The 27,601-nt window shown below is 44.3% G+C and overlaps 1 protein-coding gene and 3 non-coding genes across 4 annotated transcripts; 3 read left to right on the top strand and 1 right to left on the bottom strand.

Moving 5' to 3' along the window:
- Positions 1-5,648: 5,648 nt before the first annotated feature.
- On the top strand, positions 5,649-5,814 carry LOC136757794 (U1 spliceosomal RNA). Its single transcript, XR_010819616.1, has one exon. It is a non-coding gene; the product is annotated as a U1 spliceosomal RNA (small nuclear RNA).
- A 4,177-nt stretch (positions 5,815-9,991) lies between these two features.
- LOC136755686 (5S ribosomal RNA) lies at positions 9,992-10,110 on the bottom strand. The gene has a single exon (XR_010817801.1). It is a non-coding gene; the product is annotated as a 5S ribosomal RNA (ribosomal RNA).
- Positions 10,111-10,754: 644 nt separating this feature from the next.
- Positions 10,755-10,918, top strand: LOC136757776 (U1 spliceosomal RNA). The gene has a single exon (XR_010819600.1). It is a non-coding gene; the product is annotated as a U1 spliceosomal RNA (small nuclear RNA).
- Positions 10,919-12,176: 1,258 nt separating this feature from the next.
- Positions 12,177-26,903, top strand: LOC136755274 (kinesin-like protein KIF24). The gene is made up of 14 exons (XM_066711741.1): positions 12,177-12,372; positions 13,791-14,328; positions 17,979-18,162; positions 18,339-18,436; positions 18,882-19,100; positions 19,322-19,409; positions 19,801-19,922; positions 20,186-20,291; positions 20,585-20,656; positions 21,287-21,396; positions 21,645-23,503; positions 23,904-24,612; positions 24,721-24,814; positions 24,922-26,903. The coding sequence occupies exons 2-14, from the start codon at positions 13,826-13,828 to the stop codon at positions 25,039-25,041; spliced, it is 4,284 nt and encodes a 1,427-aa protein (XP_066567838.1). The 5' UTR covers positions 12,177-12,372; positions 13,791-13,825; the 3' UTR covers positions 25,042-26,903.
- The last annotated feature ends 698 nt before the right edge of the window (positions 26,904-27,601 follow it).

Raw genomic sequence — 27,601 nt, 5'->3', positions numbered from 1 at the left:
ATTATTATAATTTATTTATTAGCAGACGGCCTTATCCAGGGCGACTTACAATACAATACAAAGTGCAAAACTACAGTGCAGTACAAGGCATAACATATTACAAATTGCAATTCACATAATACGGTGCAATTCGAAGCATAATACATTTTACAAATTCCAATGTACACAATATATGAGGTCTTACATCCTGGACTGTAAAAGCTGATCAGTGCAGAGTGATTGTTTATTGATAGTTCATGCATGCGTAGCGGCATGATCCTGATCAACTTGCCAAATTGAAATGATGCAAATTCCAATCAAAGGAGGTTTATAAAAATAAATACAACATGTATAGTCAAAATAGTGGATTTGACTATGGATCGAATGCAGTTCAGCAGAGAAGTTTTGCAGAAGGAGCTGGCCATGGAACCCAGACATCTGGACTACATTTTTGTCTTAACAGGTCAGAAAGCCTTTGAAGTGGTTTTTACGACATACCCTCTATTTGAGAAGTGCATTGATTTGTTTGAAAAAAGAAGTCGTCCCAGCATTTGAAAAAATTTATATTGTTCCGTTGACTGCAAGAGAGAAAAACTGTTAATGTGGTTACGTTTTCTGAACTGGCAAAAATGGAGGATATTTATACTTGGCTTGCTCAATACTGCTCTGTATACCATGGGAGCAGTGTGAGAGATGCTGATGGAGTTAAAACTGGGGCCTATAGGTTTCAAGTGAGACTAAACAAAGACACTGTGAATGGAGGCTTGTGTCATTTACCATCGACTATTCAGATTGGAGCATGTCGGGGTTATGCGTTTTACTTGGGGCAACCGAAAGTTTGTCGACGCTGTGGAACTGTAGGACATTTTGCAGCAACTTGTACCATAGTGAGTTGTAAAATACGCGGGAAGAAGGGTCACTTGGCCTCTAATTGTACGAAACCTTTAAAATGTAATCTGTGCAGCTCTCAAGAGCATGTGTTCAAAAATTGCCCCTATGCCTATGCTAACAAAGTTAAAACTAACACTATGGCTGAAATGCACAAGCCTGTTAAAAGAAGGGGAATAACGGTTGAACTGAGCAGTGATGAGTCAGACCAGGAGGTCGTTCAAACAAAGCTCCCCCAAGCACCTGAGCCAACGCCCCAAACCTTCTTTCAGTCTGCAAACACTTTGCCCTCTGTTGGTAAACAGGCTATATCGCCTGCAGATGAACTCCAACTAGAACAGCCTGAAGAAAATGCAAACCTAGCCCAGCCTTTTTCAGCAATTGGCAGACTTCCTGCAACATTTTCAATGAGTGCAGACCCAGAACTGCCTTTACTACAGCCTGTGGATGGAGTACAGCAGCCACAGCCCTCAAATAGTGCACAACTAGACCAGACAACACCTACAGCACAACATCCTGCTGATCTTGAACCTCCGCCTGACGTTCACCTGCTAGCAGCCCCCAAACAAGGTGAAACAGAATCAAGTGCAGTGACTAGTCCGGAGAATAGCAAGGACTTGTTCTCTTTACCCCTTGGCCAAGGTCAACAAGACTGGGATTGCACACAGCAGGTGGACACTCAGACCCTAGTACAAGACTTCATGGACATACTCTGTAGAGGTTCTGGCCTGGGAATTGATTTCAATAACCTTCCATCTTCCAGTGCCATCGAGCTTGATGATTCCACCAACAAAGGAGGTGAAAATATGGAGCCCAGAGCTCACCTAGATGTGAGCCCCCTGCCTTGGCCCTCTCAGAACGCCCTCCGTCAGGACACTAAGAAAAGAAAGCCCTCTCCTCTCTCCTCTCACAGGAGGGAGACCGAAGATTTTACAGACAGTGAAGAGAGCTGGCATTCTTCAGCTTCCAGCTCACCGGCTTTTCTTGAAACTGCATCTGTAAAAGCATGTACCAGTACGACGTTGATGCTACAGTCCACAGAGAAGCAATGGCAAGCCTCTCTAAAAAAGAAAAAGAAAAGAAGGGCAGTAATTAAAGGTACATATTAGACTATGTCCATGGCTAAGATAATCTTTCCTTTTCTGTTTATGTCTCTGAACATAGTCTCCTTAAACACTCAGGGGATCAATGACGGAGTCAAGTGCCAGGCTGTCTTTGATTTCCTTCTCCAGGGCGGAGGGGATGTGTTCATGATGCAAGAATGTGGCCTGGCTTATCAAGATAAATATAAGAAGTTTGAGGACATGTGGACCGGGGGGGTTTCTGTGTGGTCTGGGGATAATAACAATAGGGCTTCAGGGGTTGCCATACTCTTTAAGGGGGGGACCCCCACCATTGAAAGGGTACAGAGGGTGATCGATGGGAGACTGCTGTGCGTGGACATTGTATTGAGAGGGAATCTAATCGGGTTAATTAACGTTTACTGCCCTACAGATGTGACGGGCCAGGGTGATCTTTTCAGGGCTTTGTCTCCTCTGTTATTGTGTGGGAGGGATGTCATTGTGGGAAGGGATTTTAACTGTATTTTGGACAGAAAAGACCAGCAGTCCTTATCTGCAGTAAAATTAGATTCTAGCTCTCACCTATGAAATTACATATTGAAAGATTTTAAACTAGTTGACGCATATAGAAGTATACACCTCAGCTCCCCAGGGTTTACGTGGTCGGGACGCAGTACTAGCTCCCGAATTGATTTTGTATTTGCGTCAGAAAGGGTCAATGTCATTGATGCCTCTCTCCGGCCATTTGTTTAACTGACCACCAGGCATTGGATTGTCAAGTGAGACTCCAGGGGGGTGCTGCTTTTGGCCCGGGTACCTGGAAACTAAAGAGAGGTTGGGAGAACCAAGGACCTTTTTTCTTGCGGAGGGGCGTAAGGTTGCAGCTAGACGGAGAGCCTTTTTAGCCAGAAAACAGGGAACACTGCAGCGTTATTACACCATGCTGCATAGCGGCTTTGACGTTGCTGTGGATATTGCTAATCTTAAAAAAGATATGAGAATAGCTGAAGAGAGAAGCCGAGGTACCCTGTTAAGGAGCAGAGTACAATTCCTGGAAGAAAATGAAAAGTGTACCTGTTTCTTTTTTAGGAAGGTGGCCTGCTCAAAAACCATTATGGAGCGTATAGTGGATGAAGAACAGAGAGAAATGGCAGATTCCAGAGATATGCTCTCCTATGTTGAGGCATTTTACACCAAGTTATACAACCCCTCACAAGTAGAAAAGGATTCCGTTTCCCCCTTTTTATCTAAAATAGAACAAACCTTGAGCAAGGTGGACAGGGACAGCTTGGAGAAAGAGCTTATAGTTGAGGAGCTGAGGAAGGCGGTAGAGAGTATGCAAAATGGTAAATATCCAGGTGCTGATGGCCTCCCGAAAGAGTTTTATTGTGCCTTTTGGGATCTGCTTTGTAACCCACTACTCCAAATCTTCAATGACAGTCTTCAAAAAGGTCTGCTCCCTGACTCCTTAAGAGAAGGTGTTATCTCTCTCCTTCATAAAAAGGGCAATAAGCAAGACATAAAAAATTGGAGGCCTCTCAGTTTGTTAGGGGTGGACACAAAAATCTTGTCCAAGGCCCTCTTCTCACGTTTACAGCCAGTTGTGGCCACAGTGCTAGGCACAGAACAATCTTGTGGAATTCCAGGCTGCTTAATGGCAGACAATCTGTCCCTGCTAAGAGATGTGTGCCTGTTTTCAGAGGAACGCTCTCTTCCCCTTTGTATTTTAGTCTTAGATTTTGAGAAAGCATTTGACCGCCTAAACCAAGAGTTTTTAAAATCCGTTCTTGTGAAAATGAATTTGGGCCCAGTTTATAGAGCTTGAGTAGATTTGTTGTACACTGGCAGCAAAAGTAGAGTCTTCGTAAATGGTTTTAATTCCGAGCCATTTAATATCGCTTCAGGAGTTAGACAGGGCTGCCCACTATCGCCGCTGCTTTTTGTTTTGGCAATGGAGCCACTTGCTTGTGCCCTGAGTCAGAATTGGGCGATTAGGGGATTTCCTGTGCCTGGTAGTGGAGGCAGGGAGGTCAAACTGACCCTCTATATGGATGATGTTACCCTATTGCTTGCTGATAATGTCTCAGTAGAGAAAGCACTGCAGACTTGTGACCAATTTTCTTTGGCCTCTAGTGTACAGATCAACAAAGAAAAAAAGTGAGCTCTATTACCATAACTGGAGAGAGTCAAGAACAGAGCATGGGCTTCGATTGCAGAAGGACAGAATAAAAATTCTGGGTGTGTTTTTTGGACAGGGGATGGAGGTAATTAACTGGGAAAACAAAATCCCTATTATTACCAGAAAACTTTACCAGTGGAGCGACAGAGACCTCACCATGACAGGAAAAATCTTGGTCATAAAATCAGAACTTTTATCTACCTTGAATTTCTTGGCTACTACCTTTCCTATTCCTCATAGGTGCATAGTCATTGTTCGGAGGCTTATGTTCCAGTTTTTATGGGGAGGGAAGCAAGAAAGGTTGAGGAGGGAAATATTGTATAGAGCCCCAGAATTGGGGGGAAAGGGTGTACCAGATGTTGGTAAAAAAAACTGCGGTGTTTATTTTTTTCTTTTATCCTGAAAGGTTGTTTAACCACCTCCAGAGAACGAGTTTGGACCTTTTTTGCCCATCTCTGGGTGGGCAGTAGTTCACAGTAGTATCCCTCTTGACAAAGTTAATGCCCATAGTTTGGAAACCTTGCTTTCGGTAGATGGGGAGAGACTAACCCCGGCTGGTCTTTTGACAGAGACCCAGACAAGAACAGCATGGAAACGCATCTCCTCTTGCTTTCTTATTAATGCTCATAAAGATCTGGCCTGGAGTACAGCACATCAGTGTCTGCTGATTAGAGAATTTTTATATAAACGGGGGATTACCCCTAGCCCTCGCTGTGTGAGACCTGGCTGTTTTGGAGAGGAGTTGGTCCCACACTTACTGTTACAGTGTCTGTTTGCAAAAGCTTTTTGGGCCCTTTTTGACAATTGGCTTGGAAGTTTTTCCCCAAATTTCTCTTTAACTCCTTCGTGTATATTACATGGACTTTTTGAAATGGACCTTCCGCCCACCACACGAAATAGAATCTGGGCCTTAGTAAATTGTGGTAAAGATGCTCTATTGCGAGACAGAAATATGTTGGCTTTCAAGGGGCTTCAGGTCCCAGTAGAATTGGTGGGTAAATTGGCAGTTTCTATAGCTAAAGATTATTTCTTAAGAGATGTGGGTAAGGTGGGTAAGGTGGGCAAAGAGGAGGCAGCCTTACTGTGGAAAACTGAGGGAGGAGGGGAGCTGGCTGGGGGCTGTCTGCAATAAAAATTGTGTTGGGCTGTGCAATAGAAAAATGTTAATGTATTGGGTTTTTTATATGTTTTTTTTCCTCTTTTTAAAAAGTACACTTTTCTACGGAACTAGTAATTATGTAGTTAAACAAAAATAGGATGGGAAAGTGATGTTAGTATTGACAGTTGTCATTGTTGTTTATGTATATTTTTCTATATTTCATGGTTATTTATTTATAATGTTCTGCATCACTGAATACATAATTTTAAATTGAATTGGTTCACCTAGGGTAACTCCTTTTGAGTATTTAGGTGAAAATACATTCGCACAGTCTAGCATTTCATAGTTTTAGCACAAGATTTTAATATTTGTCATGGAAATGTTTTTAAACGTTAAACTTGCTTGAATTGTTTGACTGAAAATGCAAAGATGACAATTAATTATACATGTATTATTCTGAATTGAATCAATACAATTTTTAAAAATTCACCCAGGGCGAGGCTCGGCCATTGCACTCCGGCTGTGCTGACCCCTGCGAATTCCCCAAATGTGGGAATCTCGACTGCATAATTTCTGGTAGTGGGGGACTGCGTTCGCGCTCTCCCCTGATCCCGCGGTACAAAGACAGATGCTCTTGCGCTGCTCACAGGCGCCCCTGCGGCTCCGCGCTTTCCATTACGCCTGCAAGCGTCACTGTGACTGTGAGCTGCTGTCTCGCTAAGTTCTCCCCTCCTCTCAAAGTTTCTACTCATTTCTTCGTTCCCTTACAATCTCCACCGAACCCCGCCCTACAAAGCTAAACGCTCACGTGTTCCGCCTGCTCTGCCCATGAGCACACCGAAGTCTCTTACTCGGCTTCACACGACTCGCACCCAGCTGTCAATTCACAACAGACCTCATCCCTCATCTCTGTGACTGCCTTATGATTGCAGCTCAACGGGGCATTTCACATGGCAGTGTATACGACACATGATCTGCTGTACACACTTCAATTTCGCAGAGCATCGCCATCCACCTGCAGTACGTACAAGCAAAGGACTTTTATAATAGACATGTGTATATAGTCCCCACCGTCAGCTCGGACAGTGGTGAGACTGCCCTGTATGACAGTATTAGATAAGCCCATGCGTTTCAGGGCAGGGTTGCCAGACTGGGGGTAAACCCAAGCCATGGGGGGAAATATTGCAAGTGGGGAAACGTGCGGGGAAAGGCTATCAAACAGGGGGCAACAGTAAGAAACAGGGGGTTCTTTTGCTCATTTTTATCTTCCCTGTGCTCTCACGACGTTTTGAAATATGAAGCCTGCCCTCGAACAGTGATGATGGACTACCCGACTCGCCAATAATATTGGGTTCTGGTGCACTGAAATACAAGAGCTGCTGGATTTGTGTGTTTTCTTACCCCCTCACTATAGTTTTTCAAATGTTTAAACAACTGCACTTATATTCAAGGTTTGTTTTTCTTCATGTATTTTACTGGTTTACATTTCTCTCAGCAGCCTGTTGAATGATTCTTCTGCTTTCAAAATAAAATTAAAACAGGATGAATGCCCACACCTGAAAATACAATATATGCAATATTTATCCATCATAGTGACTTGTGTCTTTAAGCATCATGACTTAACAACCTCCTTTCATACTGCATGTCAATTAAAATTCTTATGTAAATGCACACCTTCTCAAGATTACATGAAAAGACTATGAAATGCACCTGGTCAGCAGCCTGTTACGCTTACATTTCCTGGGACAGAAGCATTCATCGGTAAGACACCATTTTGTTACAGTTACAGCAGTACATTGATTCAGTGGCCTATTTTAATCAAGTTCATATGCATTCATGGGGCATTTAAGGCCCATATACATACGTACGGCGATGCTGTATATGCATCTCCTCTCTAATAAGGGTTATCGTGCAAATGGGGGGACCCATTTGGAAATGGGGGAAACCGGCTCACCACTAGGGGGATTCTCGGAGTAGCATCTGGCAACCCTATTTGACTGTCTTGTCGGTCGCTCAATTATCCACCTGAGGTGCAGATGTAGGCCATCAACTGTACACCAGAATGTGGCTAGAAATATGGTTCCGTTCCACCAACGTGGGGACTACTTTCTCTCAATGGTTTCTTGACTTCATATATGTACTTAAGCTGGAAATGAAAGTTATCCACATACAACTTGCCAGGATTTCAGTAATACAACATCAAACGTCGTACTTTTGCTCAAACATTTACAGTTCATCGCTTTTCATGACCCCATAACTTTACGATCTCTTCAGTTAATGAGCTGATTTGTGAAGGTCCTGTAGACCTTAGTTCTTTCTATCAAATGCCAGGGAGACTTATCTTTTACGTACAATATAAAGCAAAACGTAAAAGTACACTTTGTGCAATGTCTCAAAGTAACAACTGAAACTTCACCATACTTTACTGTCTTCTACCTATATGTGTTTAAAGCGTCAAATAAACTGCCTGCTAATCTATTGATCATTATACCTTCAGTAATCCAAACTATCAATGATCTCTTTCATGAGTTCAACCAAATTTAGATTTAGACAATATCTAATGCAATACAGGTGAAAACAAGTCCATCTTATAATACAAAGAGTTGACTTATCAATTTTATAATAAACTGATTTCATTCTTTTAATAAAAAAGATGTTTTTACGCATATAAGTCGTAGGATTTAACAATTTTGCAGGGCAAAATTATCGGCAGGGTTAAGGTTGAGTCAGTGATCGTGTAAAAAAGTGGTTGACAGATATTGGTCGATCGGACATAAAACCCTCCAGCCATGACAATCTCAGAATATGCTGATCACATTGTCAGTAAATTGAATTTGTTGACAGTTGTGTGGTTTATTTCATGTTCATTGAAATTAACCTCGACTGTATATTAAAAGGGATAGGCTGGTCATTTGGCTATCTATATTAAAAACCTGCACTTGCAAGTGATTCTTGCAAGTCAAGATTATGTTTTCTTTGACAACATATGAGTTCATTGTTTAAGCACTGATAACTGTGCAACTTGGATATACATTTGTACCCATTTGTTACCTAGACATTTCCAGGGGTCGGCATCACGATGTTGCGCGACGGACAACGGACAAAATCTCCGGACTCAGTGGCAGACATGGATGGGGAAAAATGTGCCTATATATATTACCCTGCTGTATACAAAGCGTGTAGCTAATTTAATAGCACGCAAAAGCCCACTCGAAGACAGGAATAACATGTAAACTACACACACATCAGCGCTAACCACTTCACCAAAGTGCTGCCCAATAATAATAATAATAATAATAATAATAATAATAATAATAAAAGATCGTTCTGTGCATATTTGATATGCTGGTTAAGAAAGTACGTCATTACACTTACCTGGCTTCCTCTCTTGGCTTCGGCATCCCTGATGAATCGATCCTTCTCTGTGCTTGACACGTTAGAAGTCTTAGACATTTGTTTTGCACCATCTTTCAGCGGGGTCGCAAGCTACAGTTGACATGAGCACTTTCATTATTTCTCCACATCTCGCACACTCCATAAAACAATCTGTGGCTCTTTCGGAAATTAAATATTCCTCTTCCCAAGCTGGGCTGAACGATCTTTTCTTTGAATTCGACGCCATGTTTTTAGTTAAAAACAAAAAAAAGTTACACAAGGCGGGTGTAGCTAACGCTTTCCGATTGGATAGCAAAGCTTCAGCGTCATCACATTTGGCGTCATAGCTCTACGGTGAGTAGTAGAAGCCAAATATAGCCCCCTTGCCTCGCAATCATAATATTAGGTTTCATAGGTTAAACGTAATGTTGTCAACAGTTTGCGTTCATTTGAATACATTACCACGGACCTCAATTCTCTACCTCGGACACGATGCCGATCCTTGGACATTTCTATGTGTAAGTATGGAAGTAAAAGTTGAGACGTGTTCAAACCGTGAAAAAACTCATGGCAATTTACCCTGTCAAATATTGCAATCAACTGCTCCGATCTATAACAAAACCACATACATGATGTCTTTCATCACTTTTTATTATGCATTCCTCCACTAAGTTTAAACTATGAATTATGTTTTTTTCTGTCAGGTTCCAATCTCGATTCGATACAAAACGTATTTATTAAAACTAATTTTAAGAATTATTATCAGTATTGTTTATTTTGAGAAGCGTTCAGTGTAAATCCAAGTCATATGCATTCGGATCAGGATCTGCACTGTTCTCTAATCATTGATTATTATTATAATAATTTATTTATTAGCAGACGGCCTTATCCAGGGCGACTTACAATACAATACAAAGTGCAAAACTACAGTGCAGTACAAGGCATAACATATTACAAATTGCAATTCACATAATACGGTGCAATTCGAAGCATAATACATTTTACAAATTCCAATGTACACAATATATGAGGTCTTACATCCTGGACTGTAAAAGCTGATCAGTGCAGAGTGATTGTTTATTGATAGTTCATGCATCCGTAGCGGCATGATCCTGATCAACTTGCCAAATTGAAATGATGCAAATTCCAATCAAAGGAGGTTTATAAAAATAAATACTGTTTTATTGTTTAAAGTATTTTACATTACAATAAAAACATTCATTCAATGTTTAATACTTGTGATTAAAATTTATGAAAATCAATTCTTAAAATCACTTAACATTTTTAAAAATAAATACAACATGTATAGTCAAAATAGTGGTGTCGCGTCCTGCTGTCGAAGGAAAAGAAACAGGAGGATGGTACCTAAAACTCGTGACTTGTCGTCCCCTGGTGTGTAAAAGGCGCAAAAGCTTACAGCACCTGGTATTCCCAGGCGGTCTCCCATCCAAGTACTGACCAGGCCCGAGCCTGCTTAGCTTCCGAGATCGGACGAGATCGGGCGTATTCAGGCTAGTATGGCCGTAAGCGAGGGACGCTGTCCCTGACACTCTACTAATAATGAACAAGACAAGCCCGTGTCATCCACTAGTGATTCGTGTAAAGACTTTGTGTTGTCTGTGATTTCAGTGTGTGTCGGGATGTGACTCTTGTGTTATCGCTGCCAACGTGACACTTCTCTGAGCCCAAACTGTCTGATCTGCACTCTCTTCAGTCGCCGTATCAGTTGGTGATTTGGCAGTTCAGATCATTCGCATTTTCAACAACCTCCCGCACTTGAACAAGTTCATCAGCACCATTTATTTCACATACCATACATATACGCGAGGTGAAATATATTACATGCAATGTCTTTGCTAAGGCGCTGCACTACATTTTACGCCGCCGTCTCCGCACGCAAACGCTTTGCCGTGCAGGAATTTGGATGATAACGATGAACCAATGGTACAGCGGTATGTAAATAAGCTGAGCATCATGGGTAAAAGTGTACCTCAAGTGTTGCCTAATCTTTCTCATCAATACATGACGCAGTTACAGCAAACCCAAAGGACCACCAGTATCGACACTCCCGTGTAGAGAAGATGTGCAATCAAGGGGCGTGGCGCACAGTACCCCACCGTGTGACGGAAGAACCCGCTCTGAGGCAGGGTGTGGGCCGGCCCGTGTACAACTCATACTTACCTGGCAGGGGAGACACCATGATCATGAAGGTGGTTCACCCAGGGCGAGGCTCGGCCATTGCACTCCGGCTGTGCTGACCCCTGCGAATTCCCCAAATGTGGGAATCTCGACTGCATAATTTCTGGTAGTGGGGGACTGCGTTCGCGCTCTCCCCTGATCCCGCGGTACAAAGACAGATGCTCTTGCGCTGCTCACAGGCGCCCCTGCGGCTCCGCGCTTTCCATTACGCCTGCAAGCGTCACTGTGACTGTGAGCTGCTGTCTCGCTAAGTTCTCCCCTCCTCTCACCGTTTCTACTCGTTTCTTCGGTCCCTTACAATCTCCACCGAACCCCGCCCTACAAAGCTAAACGCTCACTCTTCATTTCTCATTCATGGAAAGCAACGCAAGATACACACTCCAATCCTGGCTAATTGATACTAAAAGTCAATCCCGTTCTGAACAAAACACGAATCTCAATGAAGCGCTGTGAACACGAGCTTCAAACTGACGAGCATCAGGCGTGTTCCGCCTGCTCTGCCCATGAGCACACCGAAGTCTCTTACTCGGCTTCACACGACTCGCACCCAGCTGTCAATTCACAACAGACCTCATCCCTCATCTCTGTGACTGCCTTATGATTGCAGCTCAACGGGGCATTTCACATGGCAGTGTATACGACACATGATCTGCTGTACACACTTCAATTTCGCAGAGCATCGCCATCCACCTGCAGTACGTACAAGCAAAGGACTTTTATAATAATATGTCGCAACTGACAGTTCAATCACTACAATTCACAGGAATACAAATATACAGTAATATACGCATATGCATATCAAGTTAGAAATAACCTAATGAAAACACACGTGATGGTGTTGTTTAATTAATATACGCTATATATAGTTAGTGAAAAGAAGAAAGATGCAAAAAATAAAAGTGTACCTAAATGGGAGGTTTTGTGGGAGGTTCTTTCAAACGTGTTAATGCATCTTTAGAAACTGTATCGATTTCCCTTTTCCTTATTAATAAAACATAGTCAAGTAACCCGGCGTTTATTAGAGACCGGCTTTTGTTTACATGATTGTGCAAATCTGAGACCCGGTACATTAGGTATAAATCGTGAACACCTGCAACGCAATCATTACAGGTCGGTAGTAACAGCTTTTTTGGAGCGCACAGTTTGAGGCGCGCTTCCGCCTTGGACCAGAAATACTCACTGATTGGCTCGCCGTACCGCTTTCTGTCCTATCACGACCGCTGTTTCACTAATCCCCGCCTCTCAGTGTCAGTGGCCCGTCATGAGTGGTGTGTCCGGCTGTCACTCAGGTCGCAGAGGTTCTGGAGGTGGACCCCGATTGGCTGGAGTCGCACGCGGGACAGAGCGCGCGCGCGGTTTGGAGCGCGGCCGTGTTGCTATGGAGACCAGGGAAGCGGCGGCAACAGACTAGCCTGAGATCCGACGCGTCGTTTGACTTATATACTTATATTATTATATATTTGTCTGATGTAGTGAAAACTCTGAAAAGCAGTTAAGCGTGAACGCGTTAGCTAATGAATTCAACACAATCATTACTTGACAGCGTATAGAGTTGCTAACTTTATTAGCATCCTCTCTGGGCTTACAAGCTGGTAAGTATTTTTGTTTCCGTACAGACTCAATTAAGGAGAGCTCACTTTAAACTCTTCTTGGCAGTTTCAGTGCTGACGGATAAGGGATGGTTACTTTGTGTCTTTTGCCAATGCGTGTGCACAGTTTGCTAATATCGTGTTTTAAGTATTTTGCCGGAAATGTGCCGCTAAGGTTTTTAACACAACATATACGTCGTTTACTGAACCGATTCCAGCGATTGATTGTTTCTGATGCCCTGCATTACTTGGGTTAAAGTTCAAAGTCAGCGCCGAGGTTGGTACAAAAAGTCGTAATAATAAGGGAGAAGTGGCAACTCAAACATGCATCTGCACTCTGCACATATTTGGCTGCAATGCTGTGACTTGTGTGTTTAAGGGAGACTAGCAAGGTTGGAGTATTGACTTGGCTCGTCTAAACGGATTATTTTCAAAGCTTCTTGCTGAAGCAAAGTAACTGCTTAGATTTTAAAGTGGCAAATCTAACGACGCAGTTTATGTAAAGAACAAGATCCTGAAGGTTTTTGCTACTTCTACATAGTTTGGGAATTTAAATGGAAAGAGGCCTTTTCTTTGTATAGCATCCTGCAAACAGCACCACAACTTAATGTGATGAACAGTGTTGTGCAGATGCAGGGTGTATAATGCTCTGACACAGCTGGCATATTCACTCTCTGGCTGGGTTTATTGCACTGTGTCCTGCCTTACTGTACATTACATTCCTCATGCCATGCCCCTGTGTGCTTCAGACTGCAGCTGTCTAGCACAGCACCACAGCTGCGCTGGTGTATCTATAATTATCCTGTGATATTTCATACTGCCCCACTGATAGAGTTTCAATACTGGACAGCATGAGACAGCAGCCGTGAGACAGAGCGTAGTGTGGAGGGGACGCCGAGGACCAGAGACAGAGAGAAAACTCCTTTGTTTTAGTTTCACGAAACGCATTCTAAAGATAAGGTAAATTAACTTAAATAATCGAAAACATTATAGATAAGTAGAGGAGACAGGACTGTAATGTGGGACTGGCCTCACAGTGGTATGTCTACAGGATACAGCAACATCTAATAGAATTACTGCATTAAAAATACGTGACCACAGGTCTGTCATAGGTTCTTGCAGCAGAGGGTTCAAATTGTTTGCAGGGCTTTATATGCTAAGGTGGGTATCTTTTTAAGAATGTTTTAGCCAATGGTACAAGGTGATGCCATGTTTTCTTAGCCTTGAGATTCTGGCCATTCCTTGGATTCCACTGGACTTCAAAAGATTATGTCTCTCATTTCAATTTTAATGATATTTCTGATACAGTTAGTTGTTTGATCAGTATGTATACAGGTGCGTGTGAACGTTTGTGAACAATTGCTGCTAGAATGAACGTTGTGGTTATTATTGTTTTATTTTTATGGGCTGTTTTATAACAGGGCTGGCAGGGAGCAGATTGAGTGGGCATGGTGAGATGGCGTCCTGTCTGTACGAGTGCCTGTGCGAGGCTGGGCTGCAGCGCTACTACCCCCAGTTCACCGCGCTCGGGCTGCGTCGGCCCGGGCACCTCTCTCACCTCACCATGAGCGACTACCCGCGGCTGGGCGTGCACCACATGCAGGACCGCACTCGGCTCTTCCACCTGGTTCAGCTGGTCAAGGCCCTGCAAGGAGGACAGGAGAAAGAAGAAGAAGAAGAAGAAGAAGAGAGCAATACGCCTCCCATGAGGGGCACCCCCCGTCGCCAGCTGGATTTCAGCACTCCTGCCCAGCCCAAAGCACCGAGACCCCAGCCCAGGCATGGCAGCGACATGGAGCGTCCCTTACACAAACACAGCCACAGCAAGGGCCGGGCAGCAGCCACACACAGGCCCAGCAGCCCAGCTGAGGAAGAGCCAGCCCTCGTACACAGGGTGGCACACAGCCAGGGCTACAACTATGGGCTGCCATGCTCCTCGACCAGGTACCCAGCACCTCTGTCTTGTTACTCCTTCATCTATTTGATCATTGCAACTTAAAATGTAATTGTGTCAATTCCTGCAGCTCTCTCACCAGTTGCCGATCTTCTATTCCCCCCGGGATGATGTCTTTTGATTCTGTCTTTTATCCTGTCGAGCATCTTCAGTTCTAAAATTGTCTAAACATTAAAATCTGAAATAAATCATAATGAAAAAAACAAGCCCTAAAATAACCAAATACATAAAACTATCAGTGCATGAATTCACAAACCTTAAAAGAACAATTCAAAACAAAACTATCTGATGCATTGTAAAAAAACAGTAAAAGCATTAGACAAATTAAAGAACAGAAAATGGAACCAAACAAAACCATCTAATGCATTTTTATAAAGGAGAACAGCTAATGCATCAGACAGATCAAAGACCACTAAACAGTCAAAGTAGTAACAAATCAAGTGTATTTACAAACAAATAATTTCGATAAAATCATCAAATTATTTTAAAATACAATCATTTACATTCATTTAAAAGAATAAAAGCACTTGGACTCAGGCTGCAGCAGGGGAAGTATCCGTCCCCAGAGGTGGGATCCCATCATCCCATCATCTTCAAGGAAAAATACTATTTATTGAGTTACAAATAAAAAATGTAAAAGGTATTTTACATTTACAAAAATAAAATCATACAAAATGTTAATACTTACAATTATTTTTTGTTTTAAATCCATTTCTAAAAATCATTTAAAATCCTGATATAAATCATATTCAGAACTAAAATAAAACCAAGTGATCAGGTGCATTCAAATCAAACAATAAATTCATAGAACCAAGTGCAAAAAGTGAATCTCAAATAAAAAAAACTGTTACATTGAAAAACGTAATGGTAAATGCATTAGACAAACAAAAAACATAACAAAGAAAACCAAACAAAAATAATCTAATGCATTTTTAAAGAAGGAAGAACGGTCAATACAACGGACAGATCATAAACCAAAACAAATCAGGATATAGAATTTAAAATACATTACAAACAATTCAAATCAATTTAAAAGCAATACTTTTCTTGAATAAAATAATAAAAGCACTTGGACTAGGGCTCAAAATACATTGAAAATGCTGTTTTTATTGTTTGAGTATTTTACATTTAACAACATAAAAACATACAAAAAATTAAATTCTCATGATTAAAATTTTGTTAATATCCATTTCTAAAAACCATTTAAAATCCTGATGCAGAACAGAACTTAAAACAAAACAAAGTGACAAGTGTATAAAACAATAATTACATTAGATTAAATCAAGTGCCAAAAAAGTGAATATTCAAATACGTAAGGGTAAGGAAAAGAATCTGGTGTATTGCAAAACTTAATGGTTAATGCATTGGATAAAACAAAAACCTAGCAAAACCATCAAAAACCAAACAAAACAATCCAATGCCGTTAAAGAAAAGATAACAGTCAATACACCAGATAAATAGATAAATCATAAACAAAATAAAACCACCACAGAAACAAATCAGGATATACATTAATACTTTATAAATACTTTAAAAACAGTTTTATATATATATATATATATATATATACACTCACCTAAAGGATTATTAGGGACACCATACTAATACTGTGTTTGACCCCCTTTCGCCTTCAGAACTGCCTTAATTCTATGTGGCATTGATTCAACAAGGTGCTGAAAGCATTCTTTAGAAATGTTGGCCCATATTGATAGGATAGCATCTTGCAGTTGATGGAGATTTGTGGGATGCACATCCAGGGCACGACGCTCCCGTTCCACCACATCCCAAAGATGCTCTAATGGGTTGAGATCTGGTGACTGTGGGGGCCAGTTTAGTACAGTGAACTCATTGTCATGTTCAAGAAACCAATTTGAAATGATTCGACCTTTGTGACATGGTGCATTATCCTGCTGGAAGTAGCCATCAGAGGATGGGTACATGGTGGTCATAAAGGGATGGACATGGTCAGAAACAATGCTCAGGTAGGCCGTGGCATTTAAACGATGCCCAATTGGCACTAAGGGGCCTAAAGTGTGCCAAGAAAACATCCCCCACACCATTACACCACCACCACCAGCCTGCACAGTGGTAACAAGGCATGATGGATCCATGTTCTCATTCTGTTTACGCCAAATTCTGACTCTACCATCTGAATGTCTCAACAGAAATCGAGACTCATCAGACCAGGCAACATTTTTCCAGTCTTCAACTGTCCAATTTTGGTGAGCTGGTGCAAATTGTAGCCTCTTTTTCCTATTTGTAGTGGAGATGAGTGGTACCCGGTGGGGTCTTCTGCTGTTGTAGCCCATCCGCCTCAAGGTTGTACGTGTTGTGGCTTCACAAATGCTTTGCTGCATACCTCGGTTGTAACAAGTGGTTATTTCAGTCAAAGTTGCTCTTCTATCAGCTTGAATCAGTCGGCCCATTCTCCTCTGACCTCTAGCATCAACAAGGCATTTTCGCCCACAGGACTGCCGCATACTGGATGTTTTTCCCTTTTCACACCATTCTTTGTAAACCCTAGAAATGGTTGTGCGTGAAAATCCCAGTAACTTAGCAGATTGTGAAATACTCAGACCGGCCCGTCTGGCACCAACAACCATGCCACGCTCAAAATTGCTTAAATCACCTTTCTTTCCCATTCAGACATTCAGTTTGGAGTTCAGGAGATTGTCTTGACCAGGACCACACCCCTAAATGCATTGAAGCAACTGCCATGTGATTGGTTGGTTAGATAATTGCATTAATGAGAAATTGAACAGGTGTTCCTAATAATCCTTTAGGTGAGTGTATATATATATATATATATATATATATATATATAAAAAAAATATTTAAAAGATTTAAAGGTCTTGGACTCGGGCTCAAGCAGGGGGAGTGTCCGTCCCCGGAGGTGGTATCCCATCATGGGATTCTGAGCTCCTCCAGATCTTGCATTTTCCAGTTCTTAAAGGGTTCCTCCTTGTCCGTCTGATGGATCTCCAGATTGACGTGATCTTTCACCAGGTTCAAGCCTCTCTGTGCGATGGCTTTCGGGTCTGGCTCCTGCTTATTCAACAAGCAGATGTACCGTCCCTCCCACAAAATACATTGAAAATACTGTTTTATTGGTAAAAGTATTTCACATTTCAAAAATAAAAACATTCATACAAATTTTAATACTCATGATTAAAATTTTAAAAATCAATTCTTAGAATCACTTAATTTTTAAATCTTTGTGATTTAACGAAAACAAAATACTAAACTTCAAATAAACAAGTGCACAAAACAACAAAACAAACGTGATTAAAGCAAACTGCTACCAACATAAAAGTCAAATACATTGAAAATAACTGAAAATGCACTGGACAAAATAAAGAAACAATTAAACAGGTAAAAATAAAAAACAAACCAAAATGGTCCAATGCATTTAAAATTAAATCCAAAACGGTCAATGTATTTGACAAAAAAATATAACAAAACTAAACCAAAAAAAAAACCAAACAACTAGTGTTTTAAAAACAACTAAATCTTTAAAAACAGTTAAAATTAATTTTTTAAAGTAATTTTAAAAACAATCATCCATAAAATGCAATGACTAGTATTTAAAGTGTGGCCCTGTTACTGTTTCCACTTGAGTTGCTGTGGCTGTCAGCTCCTGGGGTCTGTGTTTCAGGGGGTCCGGTGGTATCCCAGGTCCTTCGGGGGCGGACAGGATCCGTGTGTGTGTGCGTAAGCGGCCGCTGGGCCGAGGGGAAGAGAGGCGGGGGGAGGTGGACGTGGTGAGCATCCGGGATGCCAGGTCTCTGCTGGTCCACGAGAAGAAGGAAGCCGTGGACCTGACTCAGTACATCCTGCAGGCAAGAGATTCCCAGCATGCACTGCACATACTCGCCAGCTTCCTCCACAGCTACAGTCTGTCTGATGATACCAAGCACAGACACACTTTCACATCGGCTCACACTTCAAACAGATTGTGTATATTGTCTCAGGCTCTCCAGTTAATACACCTAACAGAGGTCTCTCCGTTCCTCAGCACGTGTTTTATTTTGACGATGTTTTTGACGAGTCTTGCTCCAGTGAGGATGTGTACCTGAAGACAGCGTCCCCTCTGATCCAGCACATCTTCAGTGGGTAGGAGACTTGCTTCCCATTTACTGCAGTTCAACACTTCCTCCCCCTGCTCTTCCTTTCCCACTCTAACCTCCTCCCCCTGCTCCTCCATTCCCACTCTTCCAAACATCCATGACCAAAGGGTGGCACCAGAGAGACTGCTTTCTTCTTTGATTAAGAAGATGAAGATGAACGTTTCATTCCCTGCACTTGACCAAAACTTCTTTCCAACAGAAGTTTTGAGCATCTATTTGACTTTTCTCTCGTAATATATTGTCTCCCCCCTCGCTTTAACATTTATTTGCCAGATGGAAGTTCTAGAAGTAGACTAGAATCAGGACTTGATCAAAATGTGAACAACAAGGTACCCAATTGTTTTCGTGCATCTACAGGGCTTTACAGATCAGAATATGAGTTTGCGCTGGAGTAGCTGTGTTGATGCTCCCTGTCTCGCTCCCCACTTTAGTGGTAAAGCCACGTGCTTCGCATACGGGCAGACGGGCGCAGGGAAGACACACACCATGATGGGAACGGCACGGAGCCCCGGCCTGTATGCGCTGGCCGCCCGCGACATCTTCAAGCAGCTGGGGGAGTTGGCACCCGGCCGCCCCGCGCTGCACGTCTGCATCAGCTTCTTCGAGATTTACTGCGGGCAGCTGTATGACTTGCTGGACCACAGGAAAAGGTGCGTGTAGGGGGCTTCGAAAGCCGGACATTTTTGACATAGACCTCCTGTTCACGGCAGGATTTCTCGGTGGGAGAGAGCTGTTGGTGCTGTTCTGCTTTATTTTTTTATTTCCAAAAAGTGTGCTGGGGTGCTTCAAAGTTTCAAAGTGTGAATTGAAACTGTGTAATGCTGTCCAGGATGGGGGTGTAATGTTAGGCCTCCCCTCTCTCTCCATGCAGGCTGTTTGCCAGGGAGGATGGGCATCATGTGGTCCAGATCGTGGGGCTGCGAGAGGAGAGGGTGGAGTCGGTGGCCACGCTGCTGGAGGTAATTTTTTCACGATTGTTTCTTGTCCGTTTATTGAAAAACTGAACAATCTAGCCTGCAGTATAATATCCAGCGCAGTGCTAAGTCAAATTATGTGGTAAAAAACAATCAAATGTGCGTACATTAACAGAATAGAATGAATCTTGAATCACAGTTTTTTATTATTAATATTATTATTTATTCTTATTGTTCTTATTATTATTCACAAGAACTTCAAATACTCAAATGTCGCATACTTCAAAAGGTGATATAATTCAACTGAAATACCATGGCATTTGATAGAGGATCATCTTTACAGTGTTTGTTGTCTTTTGTTTATTTATTTTTTATTTGTGTCCATGGTGGGAAGGGGGTGTTGTTAGTAACGCTTTGTGTGCCCTGTGCTGTGCAGATCATCTCATGGGGCAGCAGAGAGCGCAGCCGGGGAGCCAGCGGCGTCAATGCGGACTCGTCTCGCTCCCACGCCATCTTACAGATACACGTCAAGAACAATTCCCACAGGCTGATCGGCAGGTCAGCACGCTCCCGCCGCCAGGCCTCGCTGTGCCGTACAGGGGCCAAGTCACAGCACAGCTACAGTAAAAAACAACCCCTCCACACAGACACACAGACACAGTCTACTACCACCACTAGGGTGCGCTGACGTCACATCCCACAACTCTGACACCACTCTCCATGACAGAGACGTGACTGACACTGCCTTCACGTCCTGATTGGTCAGGGCTGTGAGGGTAGTCAGAGTATCAGTGCTCAGACTGGGGACTGTTTGGTTGCAGGATTTCCTTCATTGACCTGGCCGGCAGTGAGAGAGCGGCAGATACCAGGGACCCCGACCGCCAGACCAAGATGGAGGGAGCAGAGATCAACCAGAGTCTGCTGGCTGTGAGTCCGCCCTCCGCCGCCTCCACTGTGCTGTCTTAGTGCCGCTGCTGCCAAGGACAAGGAGTAGGCATGGGGCAAACTACACACTGAGTATAGGCATAAGTGTGATTGAAAGCGAGTGTCGGCACCTGGCTGGTGATCTTCACTGGTTTACAGATGTTCACTGTTTCAAACACTCCTCAAAGACCCTGAAGGCCCATCTCCATAGCTGCAGAACACGATTATCAATGTTATTAATGAACGTGGTGACTTTCAAGGTTCAGGTGGCACAGATGTTTGTGTTGGTGTTTCAGCTGAAAGAGTGCATCCGAGCGCTGGACCAGGAGCAGTCCCACACGCCCTTCAGGCAGAGCAAACTCACACAGGTCAGAACTGCAGGGTCGACATTTTTCTCAAAACATTCACATCTTCAGTCAATACAGATTTATTAGCCTAAGGCCTAAATATCTTTCATGATCTTTATTCTGAACTGTGATATCACTGTACGCCATTTAATATGTCTTCAGTAGGTTACCTGGACCGAATACAAAATTTCAAATTGTATGGTGTGCCACAGAGTTTTGGAAAAGACACATATTAGAGAAATGTGCTATTAAATACATTAATTATTTCTGTCAGAGTTACACAAGTGTGTACATCAGGTGTTTAAAATGGGCTGGGTGGGCAGAAGGGGTTGGTATGTTCACAAAATGTGATGTTAAGTAGGTAAGGCTTGAAATGTTTTGAAAACAATGTTCTAGTGAATGGCAAGAAATAATTAGGGGTATATCATAATTATTCAGCCATAAATACATATTTTACCTTTTAACTTTTTTTAATTAGGGTCACATTTTTTGGTGGTAACTGCAAAAAAGTTGAAAATGTACCAAACAAAATAATTTATCAAATTGGATGTTGCTGTTAAGTGTGATATCTTTGTATCTTTTGCTTATGTTTGTGTTGGTACATGTTGCATTTATTCCATCGCATTGTTCTTGGAAAATGTGCTCTGCTAGGTGCTGAAGGACTCATTTGTGGGGAATTCAAAGACCTGCATGATAGCGAACATCTCTCCCAGCTACATTGCCACAGAGCACACCCTCAACACCTTGCGCTACGCAGATAGGTGAGCGCCGTTCTGTCCTGCCAAGTCGGTCACACGGGAACTGGACTATACCAGATCCACCACAGCCATGTGAGAAAGTCATATTTTATTTGTTTTGGCATCAGTAGATTATTGACTGACTCTGTGATCTGCTTCTTGCTGCCAGAGGTGCTTGGGCATTTGTAGAAGTAATTCAGTCAGTCATTTGCATATCTTTATAACAGAGAGATATTCTTTTTAAATGACAGTTTTGTATATGTGTGCTGTAGGGTGAAGGAGCTGAAAAAAGGGGTCAAGCCTTCTCCGAGTTATAAAGGTGCCAGTAGGCTGGTGGGCAGCCCCTCCCCGAAACGCAACAAAAACCCCTGCAGAGAGAGGACGTCCCCGAAGAAAGTAAGGCTGGGTGGGTTCAAGGGGGCCCGGGACCCCGCAGGGCTGCTACCAGGAGACGCAGAAGCAGGGATATTTTCCACAAACGGCACCCTGCTCTGCTCCACACCCAAGACAGGCACGACAACCCTAGCCCAGGCATCTGCACGGGAAGCATGGCCGGTGCACACAGCTGTTGGGCGGGGGGCGCTGAATAGAGGCACACAGGAGGAGAAGTGGGCACAAGGCCGTCGAGACGGAGGGGTGAATTCCGCAGGCTCTGCCTCAGTCGCTCACAAAGCGCAGGCCGTGACGCGGCCCGTGTGGAAAGAGACTGTGCCCAGAGAGCATCTACGGGACTCCAGCTTGGGAGGAGTGTCAGTGCAGGAGAGCAAGAGAGCGCAGGGGGGCCTGGAGACTTCACACCCATGGGCCGAGTCCCATCTGCACCAGAGGGAGGGGGAAATAGAGAGATGGAGGGAGAGGGAGAGGGAAGGAGAGGGGTGCATGCAGTGGAGGCCGGAGATTAAAAATAGGGATGACATGGATTGGAAAAGACGAAGGGAGTGGGGAAGAGGGAGCGAGGAGGAGAGGGAGAGGCAGAGCCACCTGAGAAAGTACCATCAGCAGCTCCAGCAGCCACACATTCTGCAGCAAACCCGGCTGCCCTACCAGCCTCTAGAGGAGCTGCTGGCCCGGTACCGGGCACAGAGCATGGAGCTGGACTCCATCCGGGGCCCGGCCTTCAGGCTGCACGGCCACATGTCCCCCGAGGACACCGCAGAGGACAGCCCCAGCGACTGCAGCCAGGACTCCCTCTCTGTGGTGGGGGGCAGCAGCAGCGAGGAGGACAGCGTCAGTGTTCATGCCGAGGTCTCCCACGTCTGTGGATGCAGATCGGAGCCTTGCGCCCCTGTGCACCTTGACAGGAGCAGGACAGGAGACAGCCGTGCTGAAGTGGGATCTGGAGGAGATCTCGTGGAGCTGGACAGAGGGGATTGGGAAGATCGGTCCAGGCCCCAGCAGCGGGAGAGGGAAGTGGTCGACAAACCTGCACTGCTAGAGCCCGGGATCAGTGAGAGCTGGGGTCAGGGAGGAAGGCCACGCTGGGGGGACTGGCAGCAGGACCGCCAAGGTCTCTCTGACTGGAGTACAGAAGAGGATTTACCCACCTACAGGTCGAATGCCAGCAACAACGCCCCCGAAAAACCCTACTCCCCAACAGGGGACCAACAGCAGGGCAGCAGCTACCTGAACGACCTGTCTGCTGACCACAAGCAAATCAACTCTGTCCTCTCGGATGAGCTGGGAGACCTGACCCCGTCTCCTCCCAGGGCCTGCGTCAATATTCCCCCGACCGAGGCTGATCTCTGTGGGGTGGGGGCAGGTGGAGATGCAGTGAGGACGCTCATGTCACCGGTCACGGGGGCCACTGAAGCACATGAGGACAGCAGCAGTGTCTGTCCACCACACTCGGACGATTCTGCCGCCACAATGGACCCTCTGACCATCTCCCTCTTGGACATCGAACGGCAGGCAGCGACGGACTCCTTCTTCCACTGCGGCTCTCCATCTCCTGGGCTTTCTCAGGCGGGGGGCACTCGGGAAGAGCCTAATGAGGAGATGCACTGCCCTCCAGAGGGACCCCCGGTGCCCCCGGGCCAGAGTCCACAGTATGCAATGGCACAGGATGGCCACAAGGGGCAGCCACACACACAACTGGAGCCCAGCCTTCCCACTGCAGTGACCGCAGTGAAGTGTGAGTAGCAACACAAGTGCAGTCTCCTAATATACCGTATATGTGTGGTTATAAAGTAACAGTTAATCCACTGTGGCAGGAAGACAGATACGTTCGAACAGAGGTGAAATTTGCAGCTTGATCCAGGTTACTTGCAAAGAAAGCCACAACCTTGACATGTAATTCCCAACACTGTTGTCTGTTTCAAATTAAACACTATGAAATTTAATCAAATTCAGTGAATCTAGAAACAGCAGGTAACTTATTTAGGCCTTTATTTAACTGCCTAAGTTATAAGATTCAATGTAATTTTATAGTTCACAGATTATAAAACTCCTCCACCCAACAGTAGATTGATACATTCTCAGACTATATTCTTGAACCAGTGGATAAACTAGTCCTCGCCTCGTTTCGTTCTCAGGTGCTCCCACAGACTGTACAGCTCTGGGCCTGCGGCCGTGTGAGGAGAGGTCAGAGGTATGTGCGACACGGCCGTCCCTCAGTCTGATCCCCATCCCAGGCAGCTTCCTGGAGAGCTCCGCCCTGGAGGCCAGCGTCACCCCTTCCCACGATGCCAGTGATCTTGCCGTGCCCTCTGAAGACTTCCCTCTGCCTCCCAGTGGCCTCTCCCCTGCTTCTACCACCCAGGAGGGGTCCAGGGTGGGCTTTTCCTCCCCGGGGCTGGTCTGGCAGCCAGGCAGCATCAGAGGGGAGCTGGGCCCAGCAGAGTTGAGCCCCATCCTTCCAGCGCCAGCAGCAGTGATGCCTGGGCAGAGTCCCAGCCAAGAGCCAGGGCCCGGTGAGAGCTGGACCTGGAGGGGCGCTGAGCTGTGGCAGGAGGGGCTTGCAGACTACCGGCTGCTGAGGTTGAGGGCTGAGGTGCTGGAGGCCCTGGGGCTGAAGCTCTCTGACACCCAGGGCTCTTCTCAGGCTGGTTCAGAGGGCATGGCAGAGGCAGACCCCAGCAGTCCTCTTAGGTCTGAGCAGGGCTCCCTCCCCAGCCCAGAGGACCGGGCTGCTGAACAGGGTGTCACACAGCACGGCTCTCCCGTGCCTTCCCTGCCATCACCCACTGGAGCTGGACAGCCTCTCCGCCTCGCCCAGCAGCAGGACGCACTTGGAAGAGCACAGTAAGAGTGTCTCAGTCTTCACGTCTGTACTGACCCTTGACTGTCATGGGTTGAGATTAAATGTGAGCCACGTTGCCCTCAGTGTCTCTCTGCTTTTCTCCCATCCAGGCGGCTGGTGGTCCAGGCGCACCATGAGGAGCTGGAGGAGATGGCATCCCTGGGCCGCAGAGAACAGGCCCTGCTCAGCCTACAGCCTGACATGGTGAGAGACGAGAGAACTGTTAAGAGGGCATTTCAGCACACTTGACCCAAATAAAAGCTTAAAGTCGTGGGCTGTGACTAAACCCCCTGTCTGCTGTGTCTCGGCAGGATTTTACAGACTACGTGCTCAAGCTGGAGGAGATCATGGAGCTGAAGGCCAAGTGCGTGCGCAGTGTGAGGGCCCAGCTGCAGCTCTACCTCACCTACCCCGGGGCCACCTGTTCCTAGCACCTTGGCCCGCCCCTGCCGTCTGTCTGTCTGTCTGCATCTCAGAGTCCTGGGGTGTGTGTGTGTGTGTGTGTGTGTTGCTCGAAGGTTCTCTCCTTCTGTGCACAGACTCCTTATATATGCAGGAACAACTCCCCTACCTCACCTCTCCTCTCCAGCACTTGATCTGTAACACTCTGTAGCGCTGTCTGTCAGAGGGAACACAAACTGAGTGCTGACTCTGTATTTTATTGTGTAAACAAGCCCTGCCTTGCTTTACCTGCCTCAACCCCAGGGTGGCCTTTTAACTGTGCCTGACGTGCTCGTATATCATGTTTTCTGTCAAGACTGCATTGCTGTGGCGCGTGATATCTGGCACTGTGCCCCCTGTTCCTCAGCTTGTCATTACACACATAGTGGATTCAGTCTCAGTGTTTGAGTCTCTTCCTTTCTGGTAAAGTATCTTAAGACACTACTGACAAAACCATGTGACACACTGGAGACAGTTGTTTTTAAAAAAGGTAGAATATCTTGGTTTTGTGCAAATTTGATAACTGAATGTATGAAGATATCAGATTTGTTTCATTCCATTTTGTGTCCTGCTAGCAAACCTTGTTGTGGTGCTGTGTGATGGGGCAGCAAACGATACTGGACACTAAATATGACATACATACCCTCACACAGTTAAAAAAGGCTTATGATAGATGGGCAGGTGCATAAATGCAGTATTTAACACAACAATCCCTGAGGGAGAGGAGAAACAGCTTTTAATTGTTTAATAGTTGTGTTGGTATAATTGTCTCCAACCTGTGAGCTGTAAATCTTCTGGTGCACAAGCCTCTCCCCGCTGTACTAATGTGGTATTTAATAATGTTGAATAATTGTAAGCCCCCAGAGGGCAAATACAATAGCAGGATTAAAATGCAATTTAAAAAGGGCTGAAGTATTTATATTCCATACGATTTATGTAATCAAGAAAATCCTGTGCCCTCTGGAAGTCAGAAAGGTAAAGCAACTCAAAGCAAGGAGGAGAAACAGCCCTCGCGACTACTGTAAACTGAAACTTTCAAGGTGAAGTTTCTGTCTAACCATCCCTGTATATACAACAGCGGATAGAAAGTATTATGGGTTACTAGTAATAGTGGAACCAGACTCAGATAGCAATCCGATAACATTTGTCCAACACTGAGAGGAATACAGTAACAAATACGGACATTTTGATATTGGGAGTGGCCCGCTGTATCAGAGACATGTGGGCTTCACTGTCTTGGCAGTGGAAAGACACTGTCACTGTGGCATAGAGCAATAAGAACTCCTTCCTGGGTGTGGCAAACCATACATTAAAATGTGCAGAAAACATCTGGGGTGGGGACATTGTTGGGCATCTATTACTGGACAAAGAAGGCTGCAATACCCCTGATTGCTCACCAGGGAGCATCCTTGAGGCCAGGCTAGGTCTCTTCTTTAAATCTTAGGGCTGCTAGACACAGGAGAGCCTTCAGAACATATTGCACAGAACTAAATTGCATCAAATGCCTAAAGTATAAATGTCTGCAATATCAAATACAACAGCTTTCCACTTAATTAGCATATTTACTTATGTTATGGTTGCTCAATCTCAATAAACACAAGGGACCACTTAAGGGGAAACTTCACTTACAGGTATTGTATGTGTTTTATGCAACTGGCCCTTGGTCTATTGTTACAATGAAAAGATTAATAGTTTTAAAATGTTATTATTATTATTATTATTATTATTATTATTATTATTATCATCATCATCATCAGTTGCATTTAAAGTTAAATAATTAATTGCTTTTGGTATCAGAAACTGGAAAGAAAATCTTTGTTAATTTAAATTAATGGTAATTAAGGAAGATATTCCTTCATTTGTTTGTATGTTTAACTACTGTTAAATAAAATTGATTGCATCTTGTACCCACTATGGTTTGTCTTTTATGATCAGATCTGGTATCACAGATGGTGTGTCATTACAGAGCACGGCCCTTCAGGCTTCATTGTACAGTGACACAGCGTTGGGCCATGAATGCCAAAAAACAAACCAAAAACTTCCCAGGCAGTGAAAGAAATTCATCACCAGCCAAAGCGTCTACTGGTTTTCCCTGTTTCATGATGTGATTCTATTCACAGAGTAAGAGCCTTGCGTCACCACAGGCCTGAGTCCGAGTGCCAGGTTTCACTGGAGATTGACGATTTATTTATTAACATTCTTCCCCTAAGAATTAAATTGTGTATGGCACAAAAGCACAATTTGTTGGCAAGAACATCCAATAAATCTTTTGCCATGGCCTATTGTCTTTTTCAGTAAAGAATACAGCAGATTGATCAAAAGAGTTGGGCCCATTTTGTATTTCAACTGCCTCACTTGGCATCCCACCAGCTATAAGAACTGGGAGATTTGGGAGACCACCAGGAGGACCACTCCTCCTCTTGAGGACTCATGTTCATATTTTCTCCATTTGTTTTTAAATGTATATATATATATATATATATTAGATTAAAGAACAAATAGGTTTACATGTCCTTGTTATGGCCCTTAGAATTGCAACTGCTGTCTGCT

The sequence above is a fragment of the Amia ocellicauda genome, chromosome 8 (genome assembly GCF_036373705.1).
Source record: "Amia ocellicauda isolate fAmiCal2 chromosome 8, fAmiCal2.hap1, whole genome shotgun sequence".
Lineage (NCBI taxonomy): Eukaryota > Metazoa > Chordata > Actinopteri > Amiiformes > Amiidae > Amia > Amia ocellicauda.
This window is presented reverse-complemented; position numbering and strand designations above follow the sequence as displayed.